The following is a 22,890-nucleotide window of genomic DNA, read 5'->3' on the forward strand; positions in this document are numbered from 1 at the left end:
GAAAACAGCCTTCCCCACTCCCGGGAGGCCCCCTGGAGGCTGGAAACAGCCCATTTCCGACTTTTGGAAGGCCCAAAAATCAGCTGGCAGGCGCGCATGCTGCTGGGGCTGAGCTAGGGCAACGCTCATGTGCCCACAGAGATGGCTTTGTGTGCCACCTGTGGCACTCGTGCCATAGGTTCGCCATCATGGGCCTATAGGCTAATCAATTAAGCTATAAGTAAGAAAATGATGTGTGTTAATATTCATTTACTTTTAAAACACACACCCCTATCTCACCAACAGCCATATTTTTCTTTCCCTTCATGCTCCATGGCACAAAGATCTCACAATGAGGGGCAACTGAAGCTGGCAAGAGAGCAGCTCTTGAAAAGATAACCTTGATAAAGGAATAATGCAAGAGTTAAGATTTTAAGCTTGTCGGCTGGAAAGCCGGCAGCTCAGGTTCGAGACCCGAGCGCCACGTGGATGGGGTGAGCTCCCATCCTCACCTCAGCTCCTGCCAAACCTAGCAGTCTGAAAGCATGCAAACGCGATTAGATAAATAGGTACCACTTCGGTGGGAAGGAAACAGCACTCCGTGACATCATGCTGGCCACATGACGACAGAAATGTCTTCGGACAGCACTGATTCAATGGCCGTAAAATGGAGATGAGCACCTCCCCTCCGACGTGCGGAGTAAAATTCGCAGGGATGCCTTTTTATTAAAAGTATTGTTAAGGGAAATTAAACAATTCTTGGGGAAGACGAAGGCGTGAGGGGGAAAATATAAACTGGCTGAGGAATTGTGGGAGTTGAAGTCCACAAGTCTTAAAAGTTGCCAAGCTTGGAGACTCCTGCCCTATAACAATAAAATAGTATTTCTGAAATCCTAGAGGGGCCCGTTTCCTGACCTGCCTAATTTAAACAGCTGAGAGGAAAATAAATATAACCTTCGGTCTTCCAGCTATCCTTTAGATAGATCCTTTTTACTGACCACCTGGGTGGAAAATTTGTGTGGCTGGGAGTGATTGCTGGTTTCTCAAAAGCTACAAGGTCAAGGCCCGGCTGGGAAGAAATCATTTTACACAGGAATTTAGGTAATGAATCAGTTTTGCAACCAAAATAAATTCAAGCAGTTTGAAAATGGCTCTCCAAACTCCCATCTGGAAATTAGAAAAAAAACAACGAAAAAATGCCCAAGGAAACCAGGGGACAGGGGCTTCGTTTCCAGATCTTCTGCTTAAATGGGAGATTACAGATAGTCAGTAACAGTAACAAGAGTTGGAAGGGACCTTGGAGGTCATCTAGTCCAACCCCCTGCTCACGCAGGAGACCTGAACAAGGGATTCGAACCGCCGAACTGCCGACCTTCCTGATCGACAAGCTCGGCGTCTTAGCCACTGAGCCACCTCGTCAGGCTTACTAGTCCTCGACTTAAAACCGTTTATTTAGTGTACCAAAATTATGACGGCACTGAAAAAAAAGTTACTTATGACCATTTTTCACAGTTACGACCGTTGCAGCCTCCCCATGATCAAAATTCAGATGCTTGGAAACTGGCTCATATTTATGACGGTCGCAACATCCTGGGGTCATGCGAACCCTTTTTGCGACCTTCTGACCAGCAGAGTCGGTGGGGGAAGCCAGATTAACTTCACAGCTTTTGTTACTAATTTATCCATTCCAGGGATCCACTTAACAACGCTGGCAGAAAGGTCGTAAAACGGGGCAAAATTCAACAAAACAAACATCTCACTTAGTGAGACGAAATTTTGGGCGCTATTGCGGTCGTAAGTCAAGGACTGCGTGCGGTACCAAATGATACAAACCAGTCAATGATCGATTCTTCGTAACTTACTAGCGTTGTAGAAAGTCCGCGTCTTCTTCCGAGGAGGCGGAACGGGTTTTGGGGCGATTTCTAACAAATCGGAATCTCCCCGATCCTGAATTCTAGCCGCGTTGCCTTTGGATACCAGAACCGAACAATGCCTGAAAGACGGCTGGCCCACATAACTTGCTGTAGCGCATCTGGCTGACCTGCGTGTGGGATTGAGGTTTTGGTTGACATTTGGATTTTGTTCATTTTCCAGCCCGACACAAGAAGCGTTTTGGGAAGGCCTCACCAAGACCTTCTTGGATTTCTTTTTTATAGTCTCCTTTTCGGTCACATTCAAGCTGCCCAAATCTACTTTTTCTTCTGATTCGGAAAGATGGACAAAGTCTTGGTTATGTCCAGTTTCGGAAATTGGAGGTTCCGTCTTCATGTCACTAAAGTTGCCTGTTGGGTTGGAAGGTTGGTAGAAAGCGAGTGGATGAGAATCTACAGACATCAGCGGAGCAAGATGGGATTCCGGCTTGGGATCTAGGTAATACTCTCCGTCTTCTTCCTCTTCCTCCTTTGGAACTTCAGGGCTCCCTTCTTTTTTCAGGACCTTTCCAGATGGATCGCCAAGGATCGCAGCGCGATCCACCGAGCCAAGACTGCTTTGAGCGCTAACCTCATTCATGAGGTTTTCATTTGGAGCCAACTGTTCTGTGCACAGAAGTGACTCGCTCGCTCCTTTTTCTTCCGGCTCTTCAAATTCGGCCTCGTACACTAATAAAGAAAAGAGCCCACGTTATCATTAATACCAGAAAACCAAACAAAGCAAAAAAAAGTTTTTAATTTTAAAATTCTAAAGTGGACAGACAGTAGAAGACGACAGAAGACCAGGGAAATTAACCCCAGCCGCATGGACTGAGATCGGGAGTTTGATTGGGAATGTGGTTTATGGATTTCTACCCTGGGAAAGGTCAAAATAACCTCAAGTGATACCGTGTTTCCCCGAAAATAAGACTGTGTCTTATTTTTTTTAAAACCCCGAAATAAGTGTTTGGCCTTATTTTCGGGGAGGTCTTATTATTTTGGGGTGCATGGAGCAAGACAGGGCTACTCTTGCCATCTTACCTGATTTCCAGCTCTAGAGGATTAAGAAACAGCAAAGTTTAAATAGTTTGGTTGCGAGAAAGAGGGTTAAGACAGCTACTCCCTAGAGCAGTGATGGAGAACTTTTTCGGGACTGAATAATGCTGTAAGGGGGGGGCATGTGCACCTGGGCCGCAACCCGGAAGAGAAGCTGTCTAGGGTGCATGTGCGCCCCCAGAAATGAACTTCTGGTTTCAGCTACTGAACTTCCAGTTTCAGCCAGCTACTCTTCCGGGTTTCTGGCATGCAAAAAGGCCAGCTGATCATCGCGCATACATGCGCACCAGAAACCTGGAAGAGAAACAGGTGAGGCAGCGTGTGCCAGGCGACATGGCTCCACGGGCCACTTCGGGCACGCGTGCCATAGGCTCGCCATCACGGCCCCTAGATGTTTTCAAGAGTATCTTTGGTGACGCAAATCCTCGACTTACGCTGAGCCCAAAATTTCTGTTGCTAAGCAAGATGGTTGTTAAGTGAGTTTTACCCCGTTTTACAACCTTCCTTGCCACGGTTGGTAAATGAAACACTGCCGTTGTTAAGCTAGTGACACCACTGTCAAGTGGATCTGGTTTCCCCATTCACTTTGCTTGTCGAGATCACAAAAACTGATCACATGGCCCTGGGACAGGGCCACCATCCGAAGGACTCAGGGCGGTTCACAGCCAAGTAAAAAACAATAAATAGATACAATACAAATAAAACCAATATTAAAAAACTTATTCAATTTGGCCCCTCGTTAAAATACATTAAAACCATAAAATCCCAGTAAAATTAAGACTAATAAAATAAAATAAGACTAATAAAATAATATTATAAGTCGCACCTTTCCCCCCCCCAAAAAAGAGGGTGAAAATCTGGGTGCGTCTTATACTCTGAATGTAGCCCCACCCAGCTTCTCAAACGGAGGTTTCAGAGGCTGAAAGAAGCTTCAGAAAAGAAGCCTCCAAACAGAGCTTCAGAAAAGAAGCCTCCAAACAGAGCTTCAGAAAAGAAGCCGCCAAACAGAGCTTCAGAAAAGCCGCCAAACAGAGCTTCAGAAAAGAAGCCGCCAAACAGAGCTTCAGAAAAGAAGCCTCCAAACAGAGCTTCAGAAAAGAAGCCTCCAAACAGAGCTTCAGAAAAGAAGCCGCCAAACAGAGCTTCAGAAAAGAAGCCTCCAAACAGAGCTTCAGAAAAGAAGCCGCCAAACAGAGCTTCAGAAAAGAAGCCTCCAAACAGAGCTTCAGAAAAGAAGCCGCCAAACAGAGCTTCAGAAAAGAAGCCTCCAGAGCTTCAGAAAAGCCGCCAAACAGAGCTCCAGAAAAGAAGCCTCCAAACAGAGCTTCAGAAAAGAAGCCGCCAAACAGAGCTTCAGAAAAGAAGCCTCCAAACAGAGCTTCAGAAAAGAAGCCGCCAAACAGAGCTTCAGAAAAGCCGCCAAACAGAGCTTCAGAAAAGAAGCCGCCAAACAGAGCTTCAGAAAAGAAGCCTCCAAACAGAGCTTCAGAAAAGAAGCCGCCAAACAGAGCTTCAGAAAAGCCTCCAAACAGAGCTTCAGAAAAGAAGCCTCCAAACAGAGTTTCAGAGGCTGAAAGAAGCTTCAGAAAAGAAGCCTCCAAACAGAGCTTCAGAAAAGAAGCCTCCAAACAGAGCTTCAGAAAAGAAGCCGCCAAACAGAGCTTCAGAAAAGCCGCCAAACAGAGCTTCAGAAAAGAAGCCGCCAAACAGAGCTTCAGAAAAGAAGCCTCCAAACAGAGCTTCAGAAAAGAAGCCTCAAACAGAGCTTCAGAAAAGAAGCCAAACAGAGCTTCAGAAAAGAAGCCTCCAAACAGAGCTTCAGAAAAGAAGCCAAACAGAGCTTCAGAAAAGAAGCCTCCAAACAGAGCTTCAGAAAAGAAGCCGCCAAACAGAGCTTCAGAAAAGAAGCCTCCAGAGCTTCAGAAAAGCCGCCAAACAGAGCTTCAGAAAAGAAGCCTCCAAACAGAGCTTCAGAAAAGAAGCCGCCAAACAGAGCTTCAGAAAAGAAGCCTCCAAACAGAGCTTCAGAAAAGAAGCCGCCAAACAGAGCTTCAGAAAAGAAGCCCCCAAACAGAGCTTCAGAAAAGAAGCCGCCAAACAGAGCTTCAGAAAAGAAGCCTCCAAACAGAGCTTCAGAAAAGAAGCCGCCAAACAGAGCTTCAGAAAAGCCGCCAAACAGAGCTTCAGAAAAGAAGCCGCCAAACAGAGCTTCAGAAAAGAAGCCTCCAAACAGAGCTTCAGAAAAGAAGCCGCCAAACAGAGCTTCAGAGGCTTTTTTTCTGAAGTTCTGTTTTGGAGGCTTTCAGAGGCAGAAAAAAGTTTTTTCTGAAACAGAGTTTCAGAGGCAGGGGAAAAAAAGCCAAAAAAAGCAAGGCAGAGAGATCACAACCAAGGAACCTGTTGCTAAAATTCACCTCTGGGAGCAGCTGATTGGGGGTATTCTGGGAGGCCGATCCACCTGCCAATCAGCTTTTTTCTTATTTCCCTCCCCAAAAACTAAGGTGTGTCTTATACTCCGGTGCGTCTTATACTCCAAAAAATACAGTATCTATGGGCATGTTGCAACAGTCATACATGTAAGAAACATAAATCTCTTTCATCAGTACTATTGTCACCTTGAATGGTCACTAAATGAACGGTTGTAAGCCGAGGACTCCCTGCATTTTGCTTCAGTCTAGCAAGATTTTTGTCTATAGGTAAGGAGATGCCTGAAGACAGTGGTGAAATCCAATTTTTTTTACTATGGGTTCTGTGGGCGTGGCTTGGTGGGCGTGGCTTGGTGGGCGTGGCAGGGGAAGGATACTGCAAAATCCCAATTACCACCCCACTCCAGGGAAAGGATATTGTGAAATCTCCATTCCCACACCACACTGGGGCCAGCCAGAGATGGTATTTGCCCCTCCATAGAAAGTGGTAAGGACAGGGGGAGGAAGATGTACTTTTCTCATGCGATGCAGAAAATGCAGGCACTGCTGTGCCCGCTTCACCAGTGTCTTGCCCTTAAGCGACCAAGCCTTTCTCGCTCTTTCTTTGAAGGGTACATAAATCAGGTGCCAATGTAATGATTTACATTCCACCTATCATGATCCCATAATCCCTTGCTGGGTGGAGTCTGGGCAACAGAATGGAGCTGAGTGTTTACTGGCCAGATGCCCTTCCTGTTGCCAATGCGGAGTTAAATTCAGCAGATATATTTTCATTGTGCCCAGAGAAAGAAATATCTGCCTCTACCTAGGATCGAACTCATACCCTCCTGATTGTGAGGTGACAGCTACACCTCTAGGCCACCGCACCACTCGATTTACAGTCCATCTATGAAATATATGAATTTCATCCTCACTTGCTAAATTTAAACTGCCTTACTCAATGTAATAAGAACAGATATATATTTTTTGCTGGTTTGCTGTTTTTCAGTGGGTGGGACAAAATGTGGGAGCAGTCAAAAAAGTCAAGATGGCTGCTGGGGCCATATGACTGAAGCTCCACCCTTTTTATGTAAGTTGCATATAGGTCTCACGTCTAAAGCAGGAACGGGAGCTTGGACTATCTGGATGCAGCCATCTTGTTGACTTTCTTTTTGGACCTTGAAAGGGTGAAATGCACATTGTCCACCATCTTGTTCTTAGAAAGCTACCCTGAACCTTAAAACCCACCGTGGCCTGCAGCAGGGGTGAAATCCAGCAGGTTCTGGAGAACCGGTAGCGGAAATTTTGAGTAGTTCAGAGAACCAGCAAATACCAGCTCTGGCTGGCCCCAGAGTGGGTGGGAATGGGGATTTTGCAATATCCTTCCCCTGGAGTGGGCTGGGAATAGGGTTTTGCAGTATCCTTCCCCTAGGAGTGGGGTGGGAATGGAGATCTTGCAATATCCTTCCCCTGGAGGGGGTGGGAATGGGGGTATTGCAGTATCCTTCCCCCAGGAATGGGGTGGGAATGGAGATATTGCAATATCCTTCCCCCAGGAGTGGGGAGGGAATGGGGATTTTGCAGTATCCTTCCCCTGGAGTGGGGTGGAAATGGGGATTTTGCAATATCCTTCCCCCAGGAGTGGGGATGGAATGGAGATTTTGTAGTATCCTTCCCTGGGAGTGGGGTGGGAATGGGGATTTTGCAATATCCTTCCCCCAGGAGTGGGGATGGAATGGAGATTTTGCAGTATCCTTCCCCTGGAGTGGGGTGGGAATGGGGATTTTCCAGTATCCTTCCCCCAGGAATGGGAAGGAAATGGGGATTTTGCAATATCCTTCCCCCAGGAGTGGGGTGGGAATGGGGATTTTGCAGTATCTTTCCCCCAGGAATGGGGAGGGAATGGAGATTTTGCAACATCCTTCTGCCAGTAGTGGGGAGGGAATGGGGATTTTGCAGTATCCTTCCGCTGCCACGCCCACCAAGCCACACCACGCCCACCAGGCCACGCCCACAGAACTGGTAGTAAAGACAAATTGAATTTCACCACTGGCTTGCAGGTTTCAGGGGCCCTAAATGGCCGAGGCCTATGCTCCTTTAAATCTTGCAGAAGGACTGCAGCAACTCCACGCAAGGGGGAAAACTGAGAAAATGCAACTGTAGGGAACACATGCGACAGAAAAACTTGGTACAAAGGCTACATTTTTCTGCCCAACCAACATCCTGGCTTGGATGAGAACCCAGATTGTTGGGGGCGGGGTGGGAGATTCTGTAAACCGCTTAGAAAGCCCTGTAAAACAGCGGTATATAAGTCTAAAGTGCTGTTCCTCCCTCTGGCTCTGTACACAGATGAGAAGGGGGAAAAAGGCTCTTCGTCCTTCTAATTCAGGGGGCTCCCAATCTTTTCTATACCCCGCACCCCTAGAACGCTTCCGATGTATTCTCGGCACCCCCCCCTTTAAAAAAATAAATAAATTATATGCTTATTATAATTATACAGATACACTGCAATTTTAAAACTTCTAAACCTTAGTTTTAGCATCCCCCTGTAATATCGGCTCTCACCCCGGGGTTGGGAATCCCTCTGAAAGGATAAAAGTTGGATAAACTTTGCAAAGTTTTTGATTTGCAGTGCGATTGCAAAGGTTTGTATCCCCTTGGAAAGGAAACGAAAAGCTCTTTAGTTCTTGCAAAAACAACCAGGCTATCCAAGGGCTCCGTTCTCTACCCGAGAGCTGCTCTCTGTCTCCCCCCCTCCTCACCCCGTGGCTGGGTTTAATCGGGGTTTAATCCCCAGCAAACCACTTTGTGCGCTTCTGTCGGGAAGCCCCCAAGTTACGCCTTGCGAGGAAGGCGTGGCAGGGGGTTCACTAGGGCAGGGAAACCTAGTCCCCCACCACCCAGCCCCAGAAGGCAAGCCAACCCCACCCGGGTCCTTGCCACGGGGAGGGGAGGGGGTGAAACCCACACGCCTGGCTCTCAGCTCTTCCACCCCCAGGATCCTCCCCGTTGCAAAGCAGAGCCCTTTCCCACGCTATGGCTATGGGGCACAAAACTTGGGATTCGGGGTTCTTAGCCAAAGCATCTTTCCTAACGGGACGGTTGCGGGGGGGGGCTCAAGGACCCTTTGGGGAGACGGAGGACCCCCTCCAAAAAAAAAACAGCAGCCAGGAGCCAGGCAGCTGCGCCCCTCGCCCAACTTTCCCCCCCCCCCCTTTCGTGGGGCAGCCACGCAAGAAAGTGGGGGGGGGGGGTCCCGGGAAGCAGAAAACGAGAGGCAAAGCGGGGGTGGGGGGCTCCGCGTTACCCGCATCTTCTTGGGGGAACTGTTGCTGCTGCAGCAGCAGCTGCTGCGCGGCGCGTCTCTCCATCGCCATCCCGTTCCCAGAACCAGGACTCCGCGTGCGCGGGGAGCAGCCTCTGGGAAGTCCGCGAGATGCGACCCCGCAGCCAGGAGGCGCCCGAGGACGGGCTGGGCGTCCTGATTAAAGACACCTGGCCGGCCAGATGTTCGGTAGTGGGAGGAAAAAAAAAAGTGGGGGGGAGGGAGAGCCGTCCTCCTCCCAGCTAGCGCGGAACGGGACAGGTTGCCCGGCGGGGTTTTTTCCTCGCAGTCCCGTTCCCGGGCACAGGTGGGCGAGTTTGGCAACCGGTCAAGGATGCTCGTACTGATTAGTTTATTTTCTTTTTCTTCCTTCCTTCCTTCCTTTTTCTTTCTTTCTCTCTCCTTCCTTTCTCTTTCTTTCTCCTTCCTTCCTTTCTCTTTCTTTCTTTCTCCTTCCTTACAATCCTTCCTTCCTTCTCTTTCCCTTCCTTTTTCCTTATCTTTCCCTTCCTTCCTTTCTCTCTTTCTCTTTCTTCCTTTCTCTTTCTTTCTCCTTCCTTCCTTCCTTCCTTCCTTCTCTTTCCCTCCTTTTTCCCTTCTATTTTCTTTCCTTCCTTCCTTTCCTTCTTCCTTTCCTCCTTTCCTCCCCTTTCCTTCCTTCCGTCCTTCCTTCCTTCCTTCTTTCCTTACTTTCTTTTTCTTCCTTTCTTTTTCTTCCTCCTTCCTTTCCTTCCTTTCCTTCTTTCTTTCCTTTCCTTCCTTCCTTCCTTCCTTCCTTCCTTCCTTCCTTCCTTCCTTCCTTCCTTTCCTTCCTTCCTTCCTTCCTTCCTTCCTTCCTTCATTTTCGTCAAGCATGTATTTTATGACAGATACCAGTGTAAACTTAATCAGAAACACATGTAAAGGGCACGAATAAAAGAAAACATTCGGACAGGGACGGTAGGCACGCTGGTGTGCTTATGCACGGACGTTAAGAGCGACCTTTGCCGACTCCCCGCCATTGGAAAACTGCCTGAGTTTCGCCCCTTTCCGGAGACTGCGTGTCTCTGCGCGCTTCCAGCTCTTGATCGCGCGCGCCGTTGAAGCTGCCAAACCCGTGTTGTCCGTTTCAGAAGTAGTTTTTAAAAAAGGGTAGCGGACTGGGGGGGAGGGGTTACCCGTGCGGCGTTTCTGGATCGGATTTTCACACACACACACCCCGCCTCGGGGTCTGCAGAGATTTCTGGCACAATTTCACTCTGCCGCTTTAAATGGTTTGGATCAGTGGTGGATTTCAATTTTTTTTACTACGGGTTCTGTGGGCCTGACTTGGTGGGCGTGGCAGGGTAAAGATACTGTAAAATCTCCATTCCGTCCCCACTCCAGGGGAAGGATACTGCAAAATCTCCATTCCGTCCCCATTCCAGGGGAAGGACACTGCAAAATCACCATTCCCTCCCCACTCCAGGGGAAGGATACTGCAAAATCTCCATTCCCACCCCACTCCAGGGGAAGGATACTGCAAAACCTCCATACTCACCCCACCCCAGGGGAAGGATACTGCAAAACCTCCATTTCCACCCCACTCCATGGGAAGGATACTGCAAAATCTCTATTCCCTCCCCACTCCAGGGGAAGGATACTGCAAAATCTCCATTCCCACCCCACTCTGAGGCCAACCAGAGGTGGTATTTGCCGGTTCGCCGAACAACTCAAAATTTCTGCTACTGGTTCTCCAGAACTGTTCAGAATTTGCTGAAACCCACCTCTGATTTGGATCCCTGAGACAATGATGCGTGGGGTTATGAGAGCCCGGACAAATAGTTATTGGGTCAGCGTCCTCAACACGAATGCGCAATCAAGGATGCTGTGTTTCAAAACTAGAGGAAACCTGCTTGAATTCAGCAAGGTTGACGTCAGAGCACCTTTTAGGCGAGGGGTCTCCAACCTTGGCAACTTTTAAGACTTCTGGACTTCAACTCCCAGAAGTCCGCAGAAGTCCCAGAATTCTGGGACTTCGGGGAGTTGAAGTCCACAAGTCTTAAAGTTGCCAAGATTGGAGACTTCCTGTTTTAGGCTGCCCAGGAATGTGGCACAATTTATTTTATTGATTTTAGAAATTTTATATTGCCACCTGCTTGTGCACAGAGACTCAAGGCGGCTTTTACGGGTATAAAAACCATATAAAAAAGAAAGAAAAGGAAGGAAGATGGATGGAAGGAAGGAAGGAAGGAAGGAGGAAGGGAGGGAGGTGGAAGCAGGAAAGGAAGGAAGGAAGGAAGGAAGGAAGGAAGGAAGGTGGAAGGAGGAAAGGAAGGAAGGAAGGTGCAAGGAAGGAAGGAAGGAAATTTTTCGAATTTTTTTACTACCGGTTCTATGGGTGTTGCTTGGTGGGCATGGAAGGGGAACGATACTGCAAAATCCCCATCCCCACCCCACTCCTAGGGGAAGGCTATTGCAAAGTCTCCATTCCCACCCCACTCTGGGACCAGCCAGAGGGTGGTATTTGCCGGTTCTCCGAACTACTCAAAATTTCTGCTACCGGTTCTCCAGAACTGGTCAGAACCTGCTGAAACCCACCTCTGATTTGGATCCCCGAGACAACGATGCGTGGGGTTATGAGAGCCTGGACAAATAGTTATTGGGTCAGCGTCCTCAACACAAATGCGCAATCAAGGATGCTGTGTTTCAAAACTAGAGGAAACCTGCTTGAATTCAGCAGGGTTGACTTCAGAGTACCTTTTAGGCGAGGGGTGTCCAACCTTGGCGACTTTTTAGACTTCTGGACTTCAACTCCCAGAAGTCCCAGAATTCTGCGTTAGAATTCTGGGACTTCTGGGAGTTGAAGTCCACAAGTCTTAAAGTTGCCAAGATTGGAGACTTCCTGTTTTAGGCTGCCCAGGAATGTGGCACAATTTATTTTATTGATTTTAGAAATTTTATATTGCCACCTGCTTGTGCACAGAGACTCAAGGCGGCTTTTACGGGTATAAAACCATATAAAAGAAAGAAAAGGAAGGAAGATGGATGGAAGGAAGGAAGGAAGGAAGAAGGAAGGAAGGAAGGAAGGAAGGAAGGAAGGAAGGTGGAAGGAAGGAAGGAAGGAAGGAAGGAAGGAAGGAAGGAAGGAAGAAGGAAGGAAGGAGGAAAGGAAGGAAGGTGCAAGGAAGGAAGGAAGGAAATTTTTCAATTTTTACTACCGGTTCTATGGTGTGGCTTGGTGGGCATGGAAGGGGAAGGATACTGCAAAATCTCCATTCCCTCCCACCCCAGGGGAAGGATACTGCAAAATCTCCATTCCCTCCCCACTTCAGGGGGAAGGATATTGCAAAATCCCCATTCCCACCCCACTCTGGGGCCAGCCAGAGGTGGTATTTGCTGGTTCTCCAAACTACTCAAAATGTCTGCTACTGGTTCTCCAGAACTGGTCAGAACCTGCTGAAACCCACCTCTGATTTGGATCCCCGAGACAACGATGCGTGGGGTTATGAGAGCCTGGACAAATAGTTATTGGGTCAGCGTCCTCAACACAAATGCGCAATCAAGGATGCTGTGTTTCAAAACTAGAGGAAACCTGCTTGAATTCAGCAGGGTTGACTTCAGAGTACCTTTTAGGCGAGGGGTCTCCAACCTTGGCAACTTTTAAGACTTCTGGACTTCAACTCCCAGAAGTCCCAGAATTCTGGGACTTCTGGGAGTTGAAGCCCACAAGTCTTAAAGTTGCCAAGATTGGAGACTTCCTGTTTTAGGCTGCCCAGGAATGTGGCACAATTTATTTTATTGATTTTAGAAATTTTATATTGCCACCTGCTTGTGCACAGAGACTCAAGGCGGCTTTTACGGGTATAAAAACCATATAAAAAAGAAAGAAAAGGAAGGAAGATGGATGGAAGGAAGGAAGGAAGGAAGGAGGAAGGGAGGGAGGTGGAAGCAGGAAAGGAAGGAAGGAAGGAAGGAAGGAAGGAAGGAAGGTGGAAGGAGGAAAGGAAGGAAGGAAGGTGCAAGGAAGGAAGGAAGGAAATTTTTCGAATTTTTTTACTACCGGTTCTATGGGTGTGGCTTGGTGGGCATGGAAGGGGAACGATACTGCAAAATCCCCATTCCCACCCCACTCCAGGGGAAGGATACTGCAAAATCCCCATCCCCACCCCACTCCTAGGGGAAGGCTATTGCAAAGTCTCCATTCCCACCCCACTCTGGAACCAGCCAGAGGGTGGTATTTGCCGGTTCTCCGAACTACTCAAAATTTCTGCTACCGGTTCTCCAGAACCTGTCAGAACCTGCTGAATAGCACCCTTGGGTTTGACGTTGACAATGTCTCTCTCTCTCTTGGCGGGAAACATTATTTGCACGAGCTAAAATGAAAAAAAAGAAAAGGCCATTTCATCCTAATACCACAAAGTGTATTTTTTCCCCCTCTACTGCGTTCTGCTTGACAGTCCAAAGCACGTTCAAAAATATTAACATTTTAGCCTCACGTCTTTCTGTGAGGTGGGCGAAAGCCTTTTTATTGTTTTATTATTATATTTTTGCAGAGCTTGAAGCGAACTCCCTGGCCAGCGGTTCGTGCATTTAAACGTGGCAGAGCAAAGCTCAGGTTCCCGGAAGGGCCCAGTCCGTTTTCCTTGGCGCTTCTTCTTCTCCGCCATCGTCTCAAGAAAAATCATGCAGCTCTCTCGTCCTGCTTTTTCCAACACAGGTGAAAGATTTGGGTGCAGCCCATGCCAGCGACGCCAGTTTCTGCTTTGCCCCTTCGGTCTCGTAATTCACACGGCAGTTTTAACACCTCGCAATGTCCTCCTAGGGTTGGAGAGGAGGCAGGGTGGAGGTCCTCTGGGGAGGGGGAATCTTTTATCTCTTGCGAAAGACCTGCCGTTTGGCATTTTTCACCCGCTGCTCCTCCTTCAGGTTCATCTGTCGGACTTGCCGGCTGGAGATGAACTCCACGTGATCGGAAGGAAACCAGCCGCTTTCTCCGTCGGACAGTTTCACGCCTTTAACCCAGCCTGCAGAAGAGAGATCAGAAGCAAATCGGTTTGGGAGAACGCGCCAACAATTTAGCGCATCGCAACTTTTATCTCGTCATCCTAAAAATGAAGAAGCCTTCACGCGCGCGTTCCCCTGATGTAAAGGATGGCTCCCTTGACCTGGTCAATACTCCTAAGACACACAGGAATCACATTTGTGATGGTGAACCTATGGCACGCGTGCCCGAGTTGGCACGCAGAGCCCTCTCTGTGGGGGCATGCGTGCTGTCGTCAGCTACTCTTCCGGTTTCTGGCGCACCTGGACTTCGCAGGTGCTGAAGCGCTGGAAAACGACCTGAAAACGGCCAGAAATGGCCCGAAAAATGGCCAAAACTAGCCAAAAACCAGGCATGTGTGTGCCGGCCAGCTGGTCCTCAGGTTTACGGTGCTCTGGCATGTGCGAAGACCAGCTGGCATGCATGCGCGTGCTGGGAACCTGAAGACCAGTTGGTCAGCGTGTGCACATGCACACGCGTTCCAATTTGGGCACTCGGTGTCGAAAAGGTTCGCCATTACTGACCTACATCAATGATGCAAGTAAGGTCATGCATGACCTTTGGGACTCTACCTGCAGACAAGCTTCGGATGGCCTGTTCTGACCCAGCTCCCCAAACACGACAAACCCTCTGACGTGAATTCAAAAGATTCCGTTAATTAGGAGCGCCAGGAGAGCCCTGGCAAAAAGTTTCTCTCGCAGGCTAATAAGTCCAGCCGGCCGGAAGATGAATAGTTGTCTGCCACATCTATTCATCTCCGCCCCCTGCCTTTTATCCCCAGAGTTAGGGTGGGGTCTCACTAGCCGCGGTGGTTCTTCCTTCCCAAGGACCGGCCCATAGATTTCCACTGCTCTCCTCTCCTCTGCCTTCTGAGCATTCGTGCATCAGGCACTGGACCCAGCTGTTCCTCCTGTTCCTCATCAGCCACCTCCAGACCTGGGGGCTATTGAGTCTCCATCTGAAGGTTGACGGACAGCCCAGGCTCTCTCTCTCTCTCTCTCTCTCTCTCTCTCTCTCTCAGCTCCATTCCCTCTTCCCCCCTTGGAGCTCTCAGGTTGCCCTGATGCTGACCCTGATTCCCATGCCACCTCCTCCTCCTCCTCTGATTCAGCTGCTAGAGGGGCCGGCAGCCAACCGGCCGCAACATGGCCCACTCAAGGATGAGTTTTGTTCTGCTTCTGCCCAGTGGTGAAATCCAAACTGGTTTGCTACTGGTTCGTTGGCCGCACATGTGCGCTGTGCACCAAATGTGCGCTGTGTGTGCAATGCGCAGTGTGCACCAAACATGTGCTCTGCACACATGTATGCATGCGCAGTACATGCCAAAAGGAGGCTTGGGAAGGTAAGTAGAAGCAAGTGGGGGGGATCAGCTGTGGTGCGCGGTTTAGCTTCGCTAGAAAGCAAGATCTGCTTTCTAGCAAAGCTAAATTGCGTTACAATTTAAATTGCTGATCTCCCCCCCCCCTTCCCAGGTCTCCTTTTGGTGCATGATGCGTGCACGCGCATGCGCAGTATGTGCCAAAAGGAGGGTTGGGAAGGTAAATAAAACAGCGAAGGTGGGAATCAGCTATGCAGCACAGTTTAGCTTTGCTAGAAAGCAAGAGATCCTGCTTTCTAGTGAAGCTGTTGTGTCTTGTCCGCTCTCACCGCAGCCGGGGTCTGCTTATCTGCTCCCGAACACGGAGGAATGTATGCCTCCCGGCCCCAGTCCTGGCTCCATGCCCAGACAAGCTGCAGAGGAGGGGGCACCTCCCGGTCCCAGCCCTGGCTCCATGCCCAAGCAGGCTGCAGAGGAGGGAGCATCCCCCGGCCCCAGCCCTGGCTCCATGCCCAGGCAAACGGAGCAGCTAGACCCCTCCCCCTCCTCCACAGCATCTTCCAAGAGCTGCTGATTGGAGTGACCCTCGCATCAGAAGACTGGATAGGCGGAGGCAACAGAAGGAAGGGAGGGGCAGGCCTTAATGAGTGCTGAGTCATGGAGCCACACCCCATGGCCTATATAAAGGATCTGCTTTCTGGCAGTCTCTGAGTCAGGCAAAGTCTAAACATATCTTGCTGAAGTCACTTACTGGTCTCCTGCCTGCTCTGAGGACTTTGCTAGGACTTTGGGCAGAGCTGCAGAGGCAAGCCTGATTCGGATTTCCCTGACCCGGCCGTCAGCGGAGGAGTGGGACACGACAGAAGCTAAACCGCGCTGCACAGCTGATTGTCAGAAATACCAGTTCATCCAAACCGGTAGCTTTTTTTTTTACTACCAGTTTGCCCGAACCGGTAGTTTTTATCACTACCGTTTCTGTCGACCCAGAGGCAAAATGGTACCATTTCATCTGCTTCCGCCACTTTATGTGCAGAGGAGTTTTCTCTTTCATCTGAAGCCAGATGGTGAGGTTTTTTTTCTGGGGTTAATCGTAAGTGGAAATCATGGTTTGTTCTTGGTTAAGCAGCTCCACCAGTATCTACATGAGCCATGTGAGCAGAAATGTAGCGGTGGTTCAGGTTCCTGCTCTTTGCCGAGACACCGCAGGGATGCATAAAGAGGACCCTTAACCATCGTGTTACTAATTCAACAACTACAGTGCTTCACTCAAACAAATGTGGCATGAAAAGTCGTAAAATGGGGCAAAACTCACTTAGGAAATTTGCCACTTAACAACGTAAATTTTGGACTCAGTTGTGGTCGTAAGTAGAGGACTGCCTGTACTGAAACTTCCAATTTTGCAAGGAAAAGGACCCTTCTTCCAACAGGAAGCCAAGTGGCCAAGCCAGGAATCTCCTCCTTTGGTCCTACCACAAGCCCATGTCGGTCAACTCACCATCAGTGCTTTGCCGCAAGACCATGACGATATCTGCTTTCTCCAGAGTCAATTCATCGTGCTCCCGTGCCTTGTAAGATTTCACGCACTGTACCTGATCGGCATCTGGAAATGTGATGGGATAACAGGGACGGTTATTTCGGGAAAATTTCGCTAATTCAAAACTGCTTTTTGGTTAACGCAAGCACCTCGTCACGAACTCTTTTTACGTCACATGGTTCTGTCCTCCTCGCCTCAGTCTGAGCGATGACTTAATTAGCCGGCAACTATCAGCTTCTGGCAGCAAACTAGCGAGCGTCTGCCAAGTGACTCTGTTATCTCGCTTGATGCCGATGAGTCAACCAGGAACAAACAGTACTTCAGCTCTAGTTAAGCAGTTGATTTGCTTGCCACGAAGTGGTATAGCAGCTCTTGCTGCCTTTATATCCTGTGGGGTGTGGCTCCATGACTCAGCACTTCCTAGGTCTGCCCCACCCTTGTTTCTGTTGTTCCTGCCTCTCCTGCCTACGAAACCTAGGGTCCAGCCAGGCCTGACTGCCATGAGCTGGGTCTGGAGGCGTGGCCTGGGGGGGGAAAGAGTCAGGGGATGGAGGCCTCATTATCTCCACCTGGCCTGCCTCTGGCTCCTGGAGCTGAGCCAGGGAAGCTGGTGCTCCAGAGGTAAGTCCTGATGGCCCTTCCCCCTCCCTTTCCGAGTCACTTTCTGGCAGGGGCCCCAGCTTGGTGGGCGCAGACAAAACACACATAATAAAGACGCTTGGAGTCGAAATGATTGACACAGAATAAAATATGTATAATAAGTAAGAGATTTAGCCCTATTTCACACCTTACGATTCAACAGTGATGGGCCACGGTTTTCTGGACTCTGTTTTGTATGTAACATTTTGTATCTCTGTGCTTTTGTTTTAATGGAAGTTTGTTTTCAAGAACCGTGCTGTCCATAGGAACGGAATGGGACAGCTTGGCACAGCCAACACACTGCGGCCCAATTCGCCGTGGCCAACTCAATCTGGGACAACTCACTGCGGGACAATTTAACAATTCTAATTATTTAATTATAATTAATTATTTAATATTTATTTATTAAGTATGAATACTACTTAATTGTAAAATAAATTAAAAAAAACATTTTAATTCTTGCCATTCACATTTCATTGTGTCCCTCCTTTTGCATCCTTTCTTTTAAGGGTCCTATTCCACTATTTCTTTGATATTAATGTAACTCTTGTCCTGAGGTGAGTTGGCCATGGCAAGTTGGGCGTGATAAGTTGGCCATGGCAAGTTGGGCGTGATGAGTTGGCCATGGCAAGTTGGGCGTGATGAGTTGGCCATGGCAAGTTGGGCGTGATGAGTTGGCCATGGCAAGTTGGGCGTGATGAGTTGGCCATGGCAAGTTGGGCGTGATGAGTTGGCCATGGCAAGTTGGGCGTGATGAGTTGGCCATGGCAAGTTGGGCATGATGAGTTGGCCATGGCAAGTTGTCATAAACCCCAGGAGGTAACATCATCAGTACTTGAAGGGAATAGGGTTTGCAGAGAGGAAGAGGAGGAGGAAGAGGAAAAGGAGGACTATGGGGTCCTTGGTGCTCTCTGAGCTTGCTTGTTTTCTTGCGGATGTTTCATTAGCCAAGCAAGGTAACATCATCAGTGCTAGAAGGGAGTAGGATTTGTGGAATGATGATGGAGGAGGAGGAACAGTAGGACAAGGACTGTGTGGTCCTTGGTGTTGTTTGAGCTTCCTTGTTTTCTTGCAGATATTCCATTACCCAAACTAGGTATCATCATCATTACCTAGTATGTGTAATGAAACATCTGCAAGAAAACAACCAACCTCAGAGGGCATCAAGGACCCCGTCATATCAACCCTGAGCTACAAATATTCTCCTTTATTGGTTTTATTTGTATCCTGAACTTTCTTACCAGAATCATTCAACAGGTCAGGTTCTGGCTGTTCGGGCATAAGAGCAGAAATCCATCGCAGTTTCTCACTCCTAGGAAAAGCAAAGAATGCGATCAGATGGCAAGACCTCACACACCCTCTTCCTCCTTCACTTGAAACGTACTAGGCTGTGGGTTCTTTTGCTGCACTAAAACATGACTTGTTCTATCAGCCTCATTGGGATGCATTCACAGGTCGTGCTAGGCTCTAAACCAGGGGTTTCCAATCTTGGCAACTTTAAGCCTGGTGGATTTCAACTCCCAGAATTCTTGGGAGTTGAAGTCCACCCGGCTTAAAGTTGCCAAGGTTGGAGACTCCCATCAGTCAGAGGCTGTCAGGCACCAGCAATCAGATCCACATGAGTTCAAATAATGTCAAGGTTCCAGAAAAACCTCTTCTGCATAAAAAAAACCTCAGAAGCCATTGTCTTTCAGAGTTCTTTACTAGCATGAGGAAACTGGCACACGATGAGTGAAATTCCAAAACTGAACTTCCGGATCCTTTTCCCAGTTATACAAACCCCAAGAGTCCCACCCCCCTAACCCCTTTGCTGGTCACATGGTCATTCTCCCAGTTCATTCGAATATCTTCTCGCCACTCCTCCTACAGATGTGAACACCATCCGACCTTGACTGCTTGAAGAATGTTACCATACCCCTCAACCCCCCTTCTTCCCCTCAGGGGAAAAAATGTGGCAGCGTCTGGAACCCTAAAGTCTAGTATGGTTTCCAGGCCTGACAGTTAACTAGCCAGTGGTGGGATTCAGCCGGTTCGGGCGAACCGGTAGCGCTGACTGGAATAGGCTCCACCCACCCACCCGGACATAATGCCGTCCCATTTAGCCACATTTTGGAAGCCTTGCGCATGCTCAGGAGGCGCGCGAGCGAGCAAAAAGCATGTGTGGGAAGGCCGAGTATGCGTGGAAGGGAGGCGCGTGTGCTCACATTTGCGAACCGGTAGGGAAGCTAATTCCAACCTCTGTAATTAGGTAAAGGTTTCCCCTGTCCAGTTGGGTCCGACTCTCGGAAGTGGGGCTCACCTCTGTTTCTTAGCTGAGGGAGCTAGTGTTGTCCGAAGGCAATTTCCAAGGTCATGTGGCCATCGTGGCTATTCACTGAGGCACGCGGAACACTGTTACCTTCCCACCGAAGTGGAACCTATTGTTCTGACTCAGTCTTTGCAAGTAATGTTAAGCCATTTACTCACAAGTAAAACACAACCCCCTTTTTATAACAGGGCAGTAACAGTCTTTTATTCACGGGGATAAATAAAATATCAAACGTAATTAGTCCCAACAAACCTGGTTCTGGCCAAGGAATCCAAATTGCTTGCAGTATACTAGAAACGAATGGTTGTCTGGGACAACCGGCCCCTCCTAACCCCCTCCTATTTATTTCCCAGCCAGCGAGGGGCTGGCTAGCATTTGCATCTGGCTTTCCCTGAGAGCCGGTTTATTGTTTTCATTGTGCAGTGCTCCACATGTCCCGTTTTCACCCATTTTTGGCATGCAGAATTCTTCTGGGGGCCGGCGAGAACGTGACGTGTAGAGGGTTCGGGAGGCCAAAAACAGGCCCCTATTTGGTCTATAAGACGCACTGAAATTTTCACACACTTTTGGGTGGGTGGGGGAGTGCGTCTTATACTCCATAAAATACGGTAAGTCTTTGGCATTGTTTTGAGTTGCTGGTTGCCTAAACCGGCTCCTCTGTTGCACGCCTGTAAGACTGAGTTGGGTTGCCAAGTTTCTCCCTGCCGGTCTTACTGTGTTTCTGTGCGGAAGAGGAATTCCACTTTCTTCCCCTGATTGTTCTGGAGCAGGAAAAGGCGGAAAAGGTTCTTGTTGTCACCGTGGAGTTTCATTTCACACTTTTCCCCACGCACATCCGAGGAGGCTGCATAATCGAACACAATGAAACGCCCATTCCTGCCGGAGAGAGAGAGAGAGAGAGAGAGAGAGAGAGAGAGAGAGAGAGAGAGAGAGATGAGAAAAAACAAAACAAAAACCAGGGATCAATATTCACTGCCCTGGGCCAGGATTGTTTAATTCCTATTTTTCTTCTTACAGGTGAATACAGAAAGAACTGTACTCGTTTCCTCTTTACAGAGTAACACAACAGAATAACGGAGTTGGAAGGGACCTTGGAGGTCTTCTAGTCCAACCCTGTTGTGCCTCGCCCACCCCTCTCTCCGCAGCCGGGCCCCTCTCATCTCCTGTTCTCTCAGCCAGGGACTGATAGTGCAGATGAATGGCCTGGCATGCCTCCAGCCCCCAGTCCTGGCACCATGCCCAGACAGACCGAGCAAATAAACCCCTCCCCCACAGCATATGAACATGAGCATGAAGCCAGTCACGAGCTGGAATTGCCGGCAGCTGGACGGTGGACGGATCCACGCTTCCGGAGAATGGAGAGGCGACGTCAGCAAAAGGAAGGGAGGGGCAGGCCTGGATAAGTGCTGAGTCATGGAGCCACACCCCATGGCCTATATAAAGGATCTGCTTTCTGGCATTCTTTGAGTCAGGCAAAGTCTAATTTGGATTGCTGAAGTCACATCTTGGACTCCTGCCTGCCTTGAGAACTCTGACAGAACTTTGGCAAAGCTGCAGAAGCTTTGTGGCCACGCTTGATACAGACTTCCCCGACCCGGCTGTCAGAGGAGGAGTGGGACACGACAAACCCCCTACTCCAGCAGGAAAGCTGTACCATTCCAGACAAATGGCTATCCAGTCTCTTCTTAAAAGCCTCAAGGGATGGAGCACCTACAACGTCTGAAGGCAAGCTGTTCCACTGGTTAATTGTTATAATTGTTAGGAAATTTCTCCTTAGTTCCAGGTTGTGAAAATAAGGAGAAATTTCCTAACAGCGAGAATAATAAACCAGTTGAATAGAGCTTGCCTTCCGAAGTTGTGGTTGCTCCATCACTGGAGGCTTTTAAGAAGAGACTGGACAACTATTTGTCCGAAACGGTATAGGGTCTCCTGCTTCAGCAGGGGGTTGGACTAGAACAGGGGTCTCCAACCTTGACAACTTTAAGACTTTGCTGGTTGAGGAATTCCGGGAGTTGAAGTCCACAAGTCTTAAAATTGCCAAGGTTGGAGACCCCTGGACTAGAAGACCTCCAAGTTCCTTCCTGACGCTAGCATTCTGTTCAATCCCATTCAACTGCTTCCAGTCAGAATCTCTCTTCCTAGATCAGATGAGTAAGAAAAAACAAAGCAACGGGCCAAAAATCTTGCATGTCCTCAAGAAGAGGGCAGGTGTAAAGACTAACCACGTTCTTCTTTCAAGAGACCACGGAGACGCCGGGGGGGGGAGGGGCTTCAAAAATTTTAGCAAGGGGTTCTCTGCCTGATGGCTGGGTGGGCGTGGCCATGGTGGGCGTGGCCTAGTCGGCCTCCTGCACCATGGGGCGGGGGTTGCCCTCCCCGGGCTCTGGAGGCATTCCTTGAGCCTCTGGGAGGGTGAAAACGGCCTCCACAGATTCCGGAGGCCCTCTAGAGGCTGAAAACGGGACCATTTCTGGCCTTCCCAAACTTCCGGTAGGCCCGTTTTTCGCCCTCCCCGAGCCCTCATGCGCGCCCTGCATTTACCTCATCCAAAATGGGCCGCGTGGGGCAGTGGTGGGTTTCAAATTTGTTTTACTAACGGTTCTGTGGGTGTGGCTTGGTGGGCGTGGCATGGCTTGGTGGGCGTGGCTTGGTAAGCATGGCAGGGGAAGACTACTGCAAAATCCCCATTTCCTCCCGATCAGCTGGAACTCGGGAGGCAGAGAATAGATGGGGGCGGGGCCAGTCAGAATTTTTACTACCGGTTTTCCAGACTACTCAAAATTTCTGCTACCGGTTCTCCAGAACTGGTCAGAACTTGCTGAAACCCACCTCTGGCATGGGGACTCCTGGGACGGGTGGGGCGGGGTTGGCGGGGCCAGCCAGGAGTGGGATTTGAGGGTTCTCCGAACTGCACAGAACCTTAGATAGAGGTTCTCCTGAACCCCTGTGAACCTCCAGCACCCCCAGCCCTGCATTAATCCTTTCTTCTTTGATAGGTTCAAAACAGCCCTGAATTCTGCAAAGACCCCCCCCCATAAAAAAAAACACCAAAAAACTTACTCCCTGGGTCGAGATAGAAGCAAGTAATCATTGAAGAGATGGAGGTAGATGGGTCGCGTGGTAAGTTTCCACTTCAAGCTGATATTATATTCCAGAGCGGTAAGTTCTCCATGTTTCACTAGGCGCCGGGACTGTGAGATAAGTGGGAAGATCTGGAAAGGGAAGGATTTTCCTTTTAGCCATGTTTTTTTAAACACACACACACACACACACAAACAGAGAGAGAGACAGTCCTTGACTTATGACCATCATTGACCCAAACGTTCGGTTGCTCAACGAGACATTTGTCTCAGTGAGTTTCGCTCCATTTTGCAAACTTTCTCGTTAAGGGAAAGTCACGGCGGTTGTTAAGTT

General features: G+C 49.0%; 1 protein-coding gene across 4 annotated transcripts in view; it reads right to left on the reverse strand.

The window, feature by feature from the left end:
- Positions 1-13,035: 13,035 nt before the first annotated feature.
- Positions 13,036-22,890, reverse strand: part of LOC131201864 (uncharacterized) — a 97,927-nt gene continuing 88,072 nt past the window's right edge. For all 4 annotated transcript variants that reach the window (XM_058190183.1, XM_058190181.1, XM_058190184.1 and 1 more), the window contains exons 11-15: positions 22,537-22,688; positions 20,191-20,352; positions 18,410-18,480; positions 16,491-16,595; positions 13,036-13,660 (exon numbers count right to left, since the gene is read on the reverse strand). In XM_058190183.1, coding sequence (XP_058046166.1) covers positions 13,506-13,660; positions 16,491-16,595; positions 18,410-18,480; positions 20,191-20,352; positions 22,537-22,688 — 645 coding nt within the window. In that variant the 3' untranslated portion in view covers positions 13,036-13,505. The remainder of the gene's footprint in view (positions 13,661-16,490; positions 16,596-18,409; positions 18,481-20,190; positions 20,353-22,536; positions 22,689-22,890) is intronic.

This window comes from Ahaetulla prasina, chromosome 7 (assembly GCF_028640845.1).
Source record: "Ahaetulla prasina isolate Xishuangbanna chromosome 7, ASM2864084v1, whole genome shotgun sequence".
In the NCBI taxonomy this organism is placed as follows: Eukaryota; Metazoa; Chordata; class Lepidosauria; order Squamata; family Colubridae; genus Ahaetulla; species Ahaetulla prasina.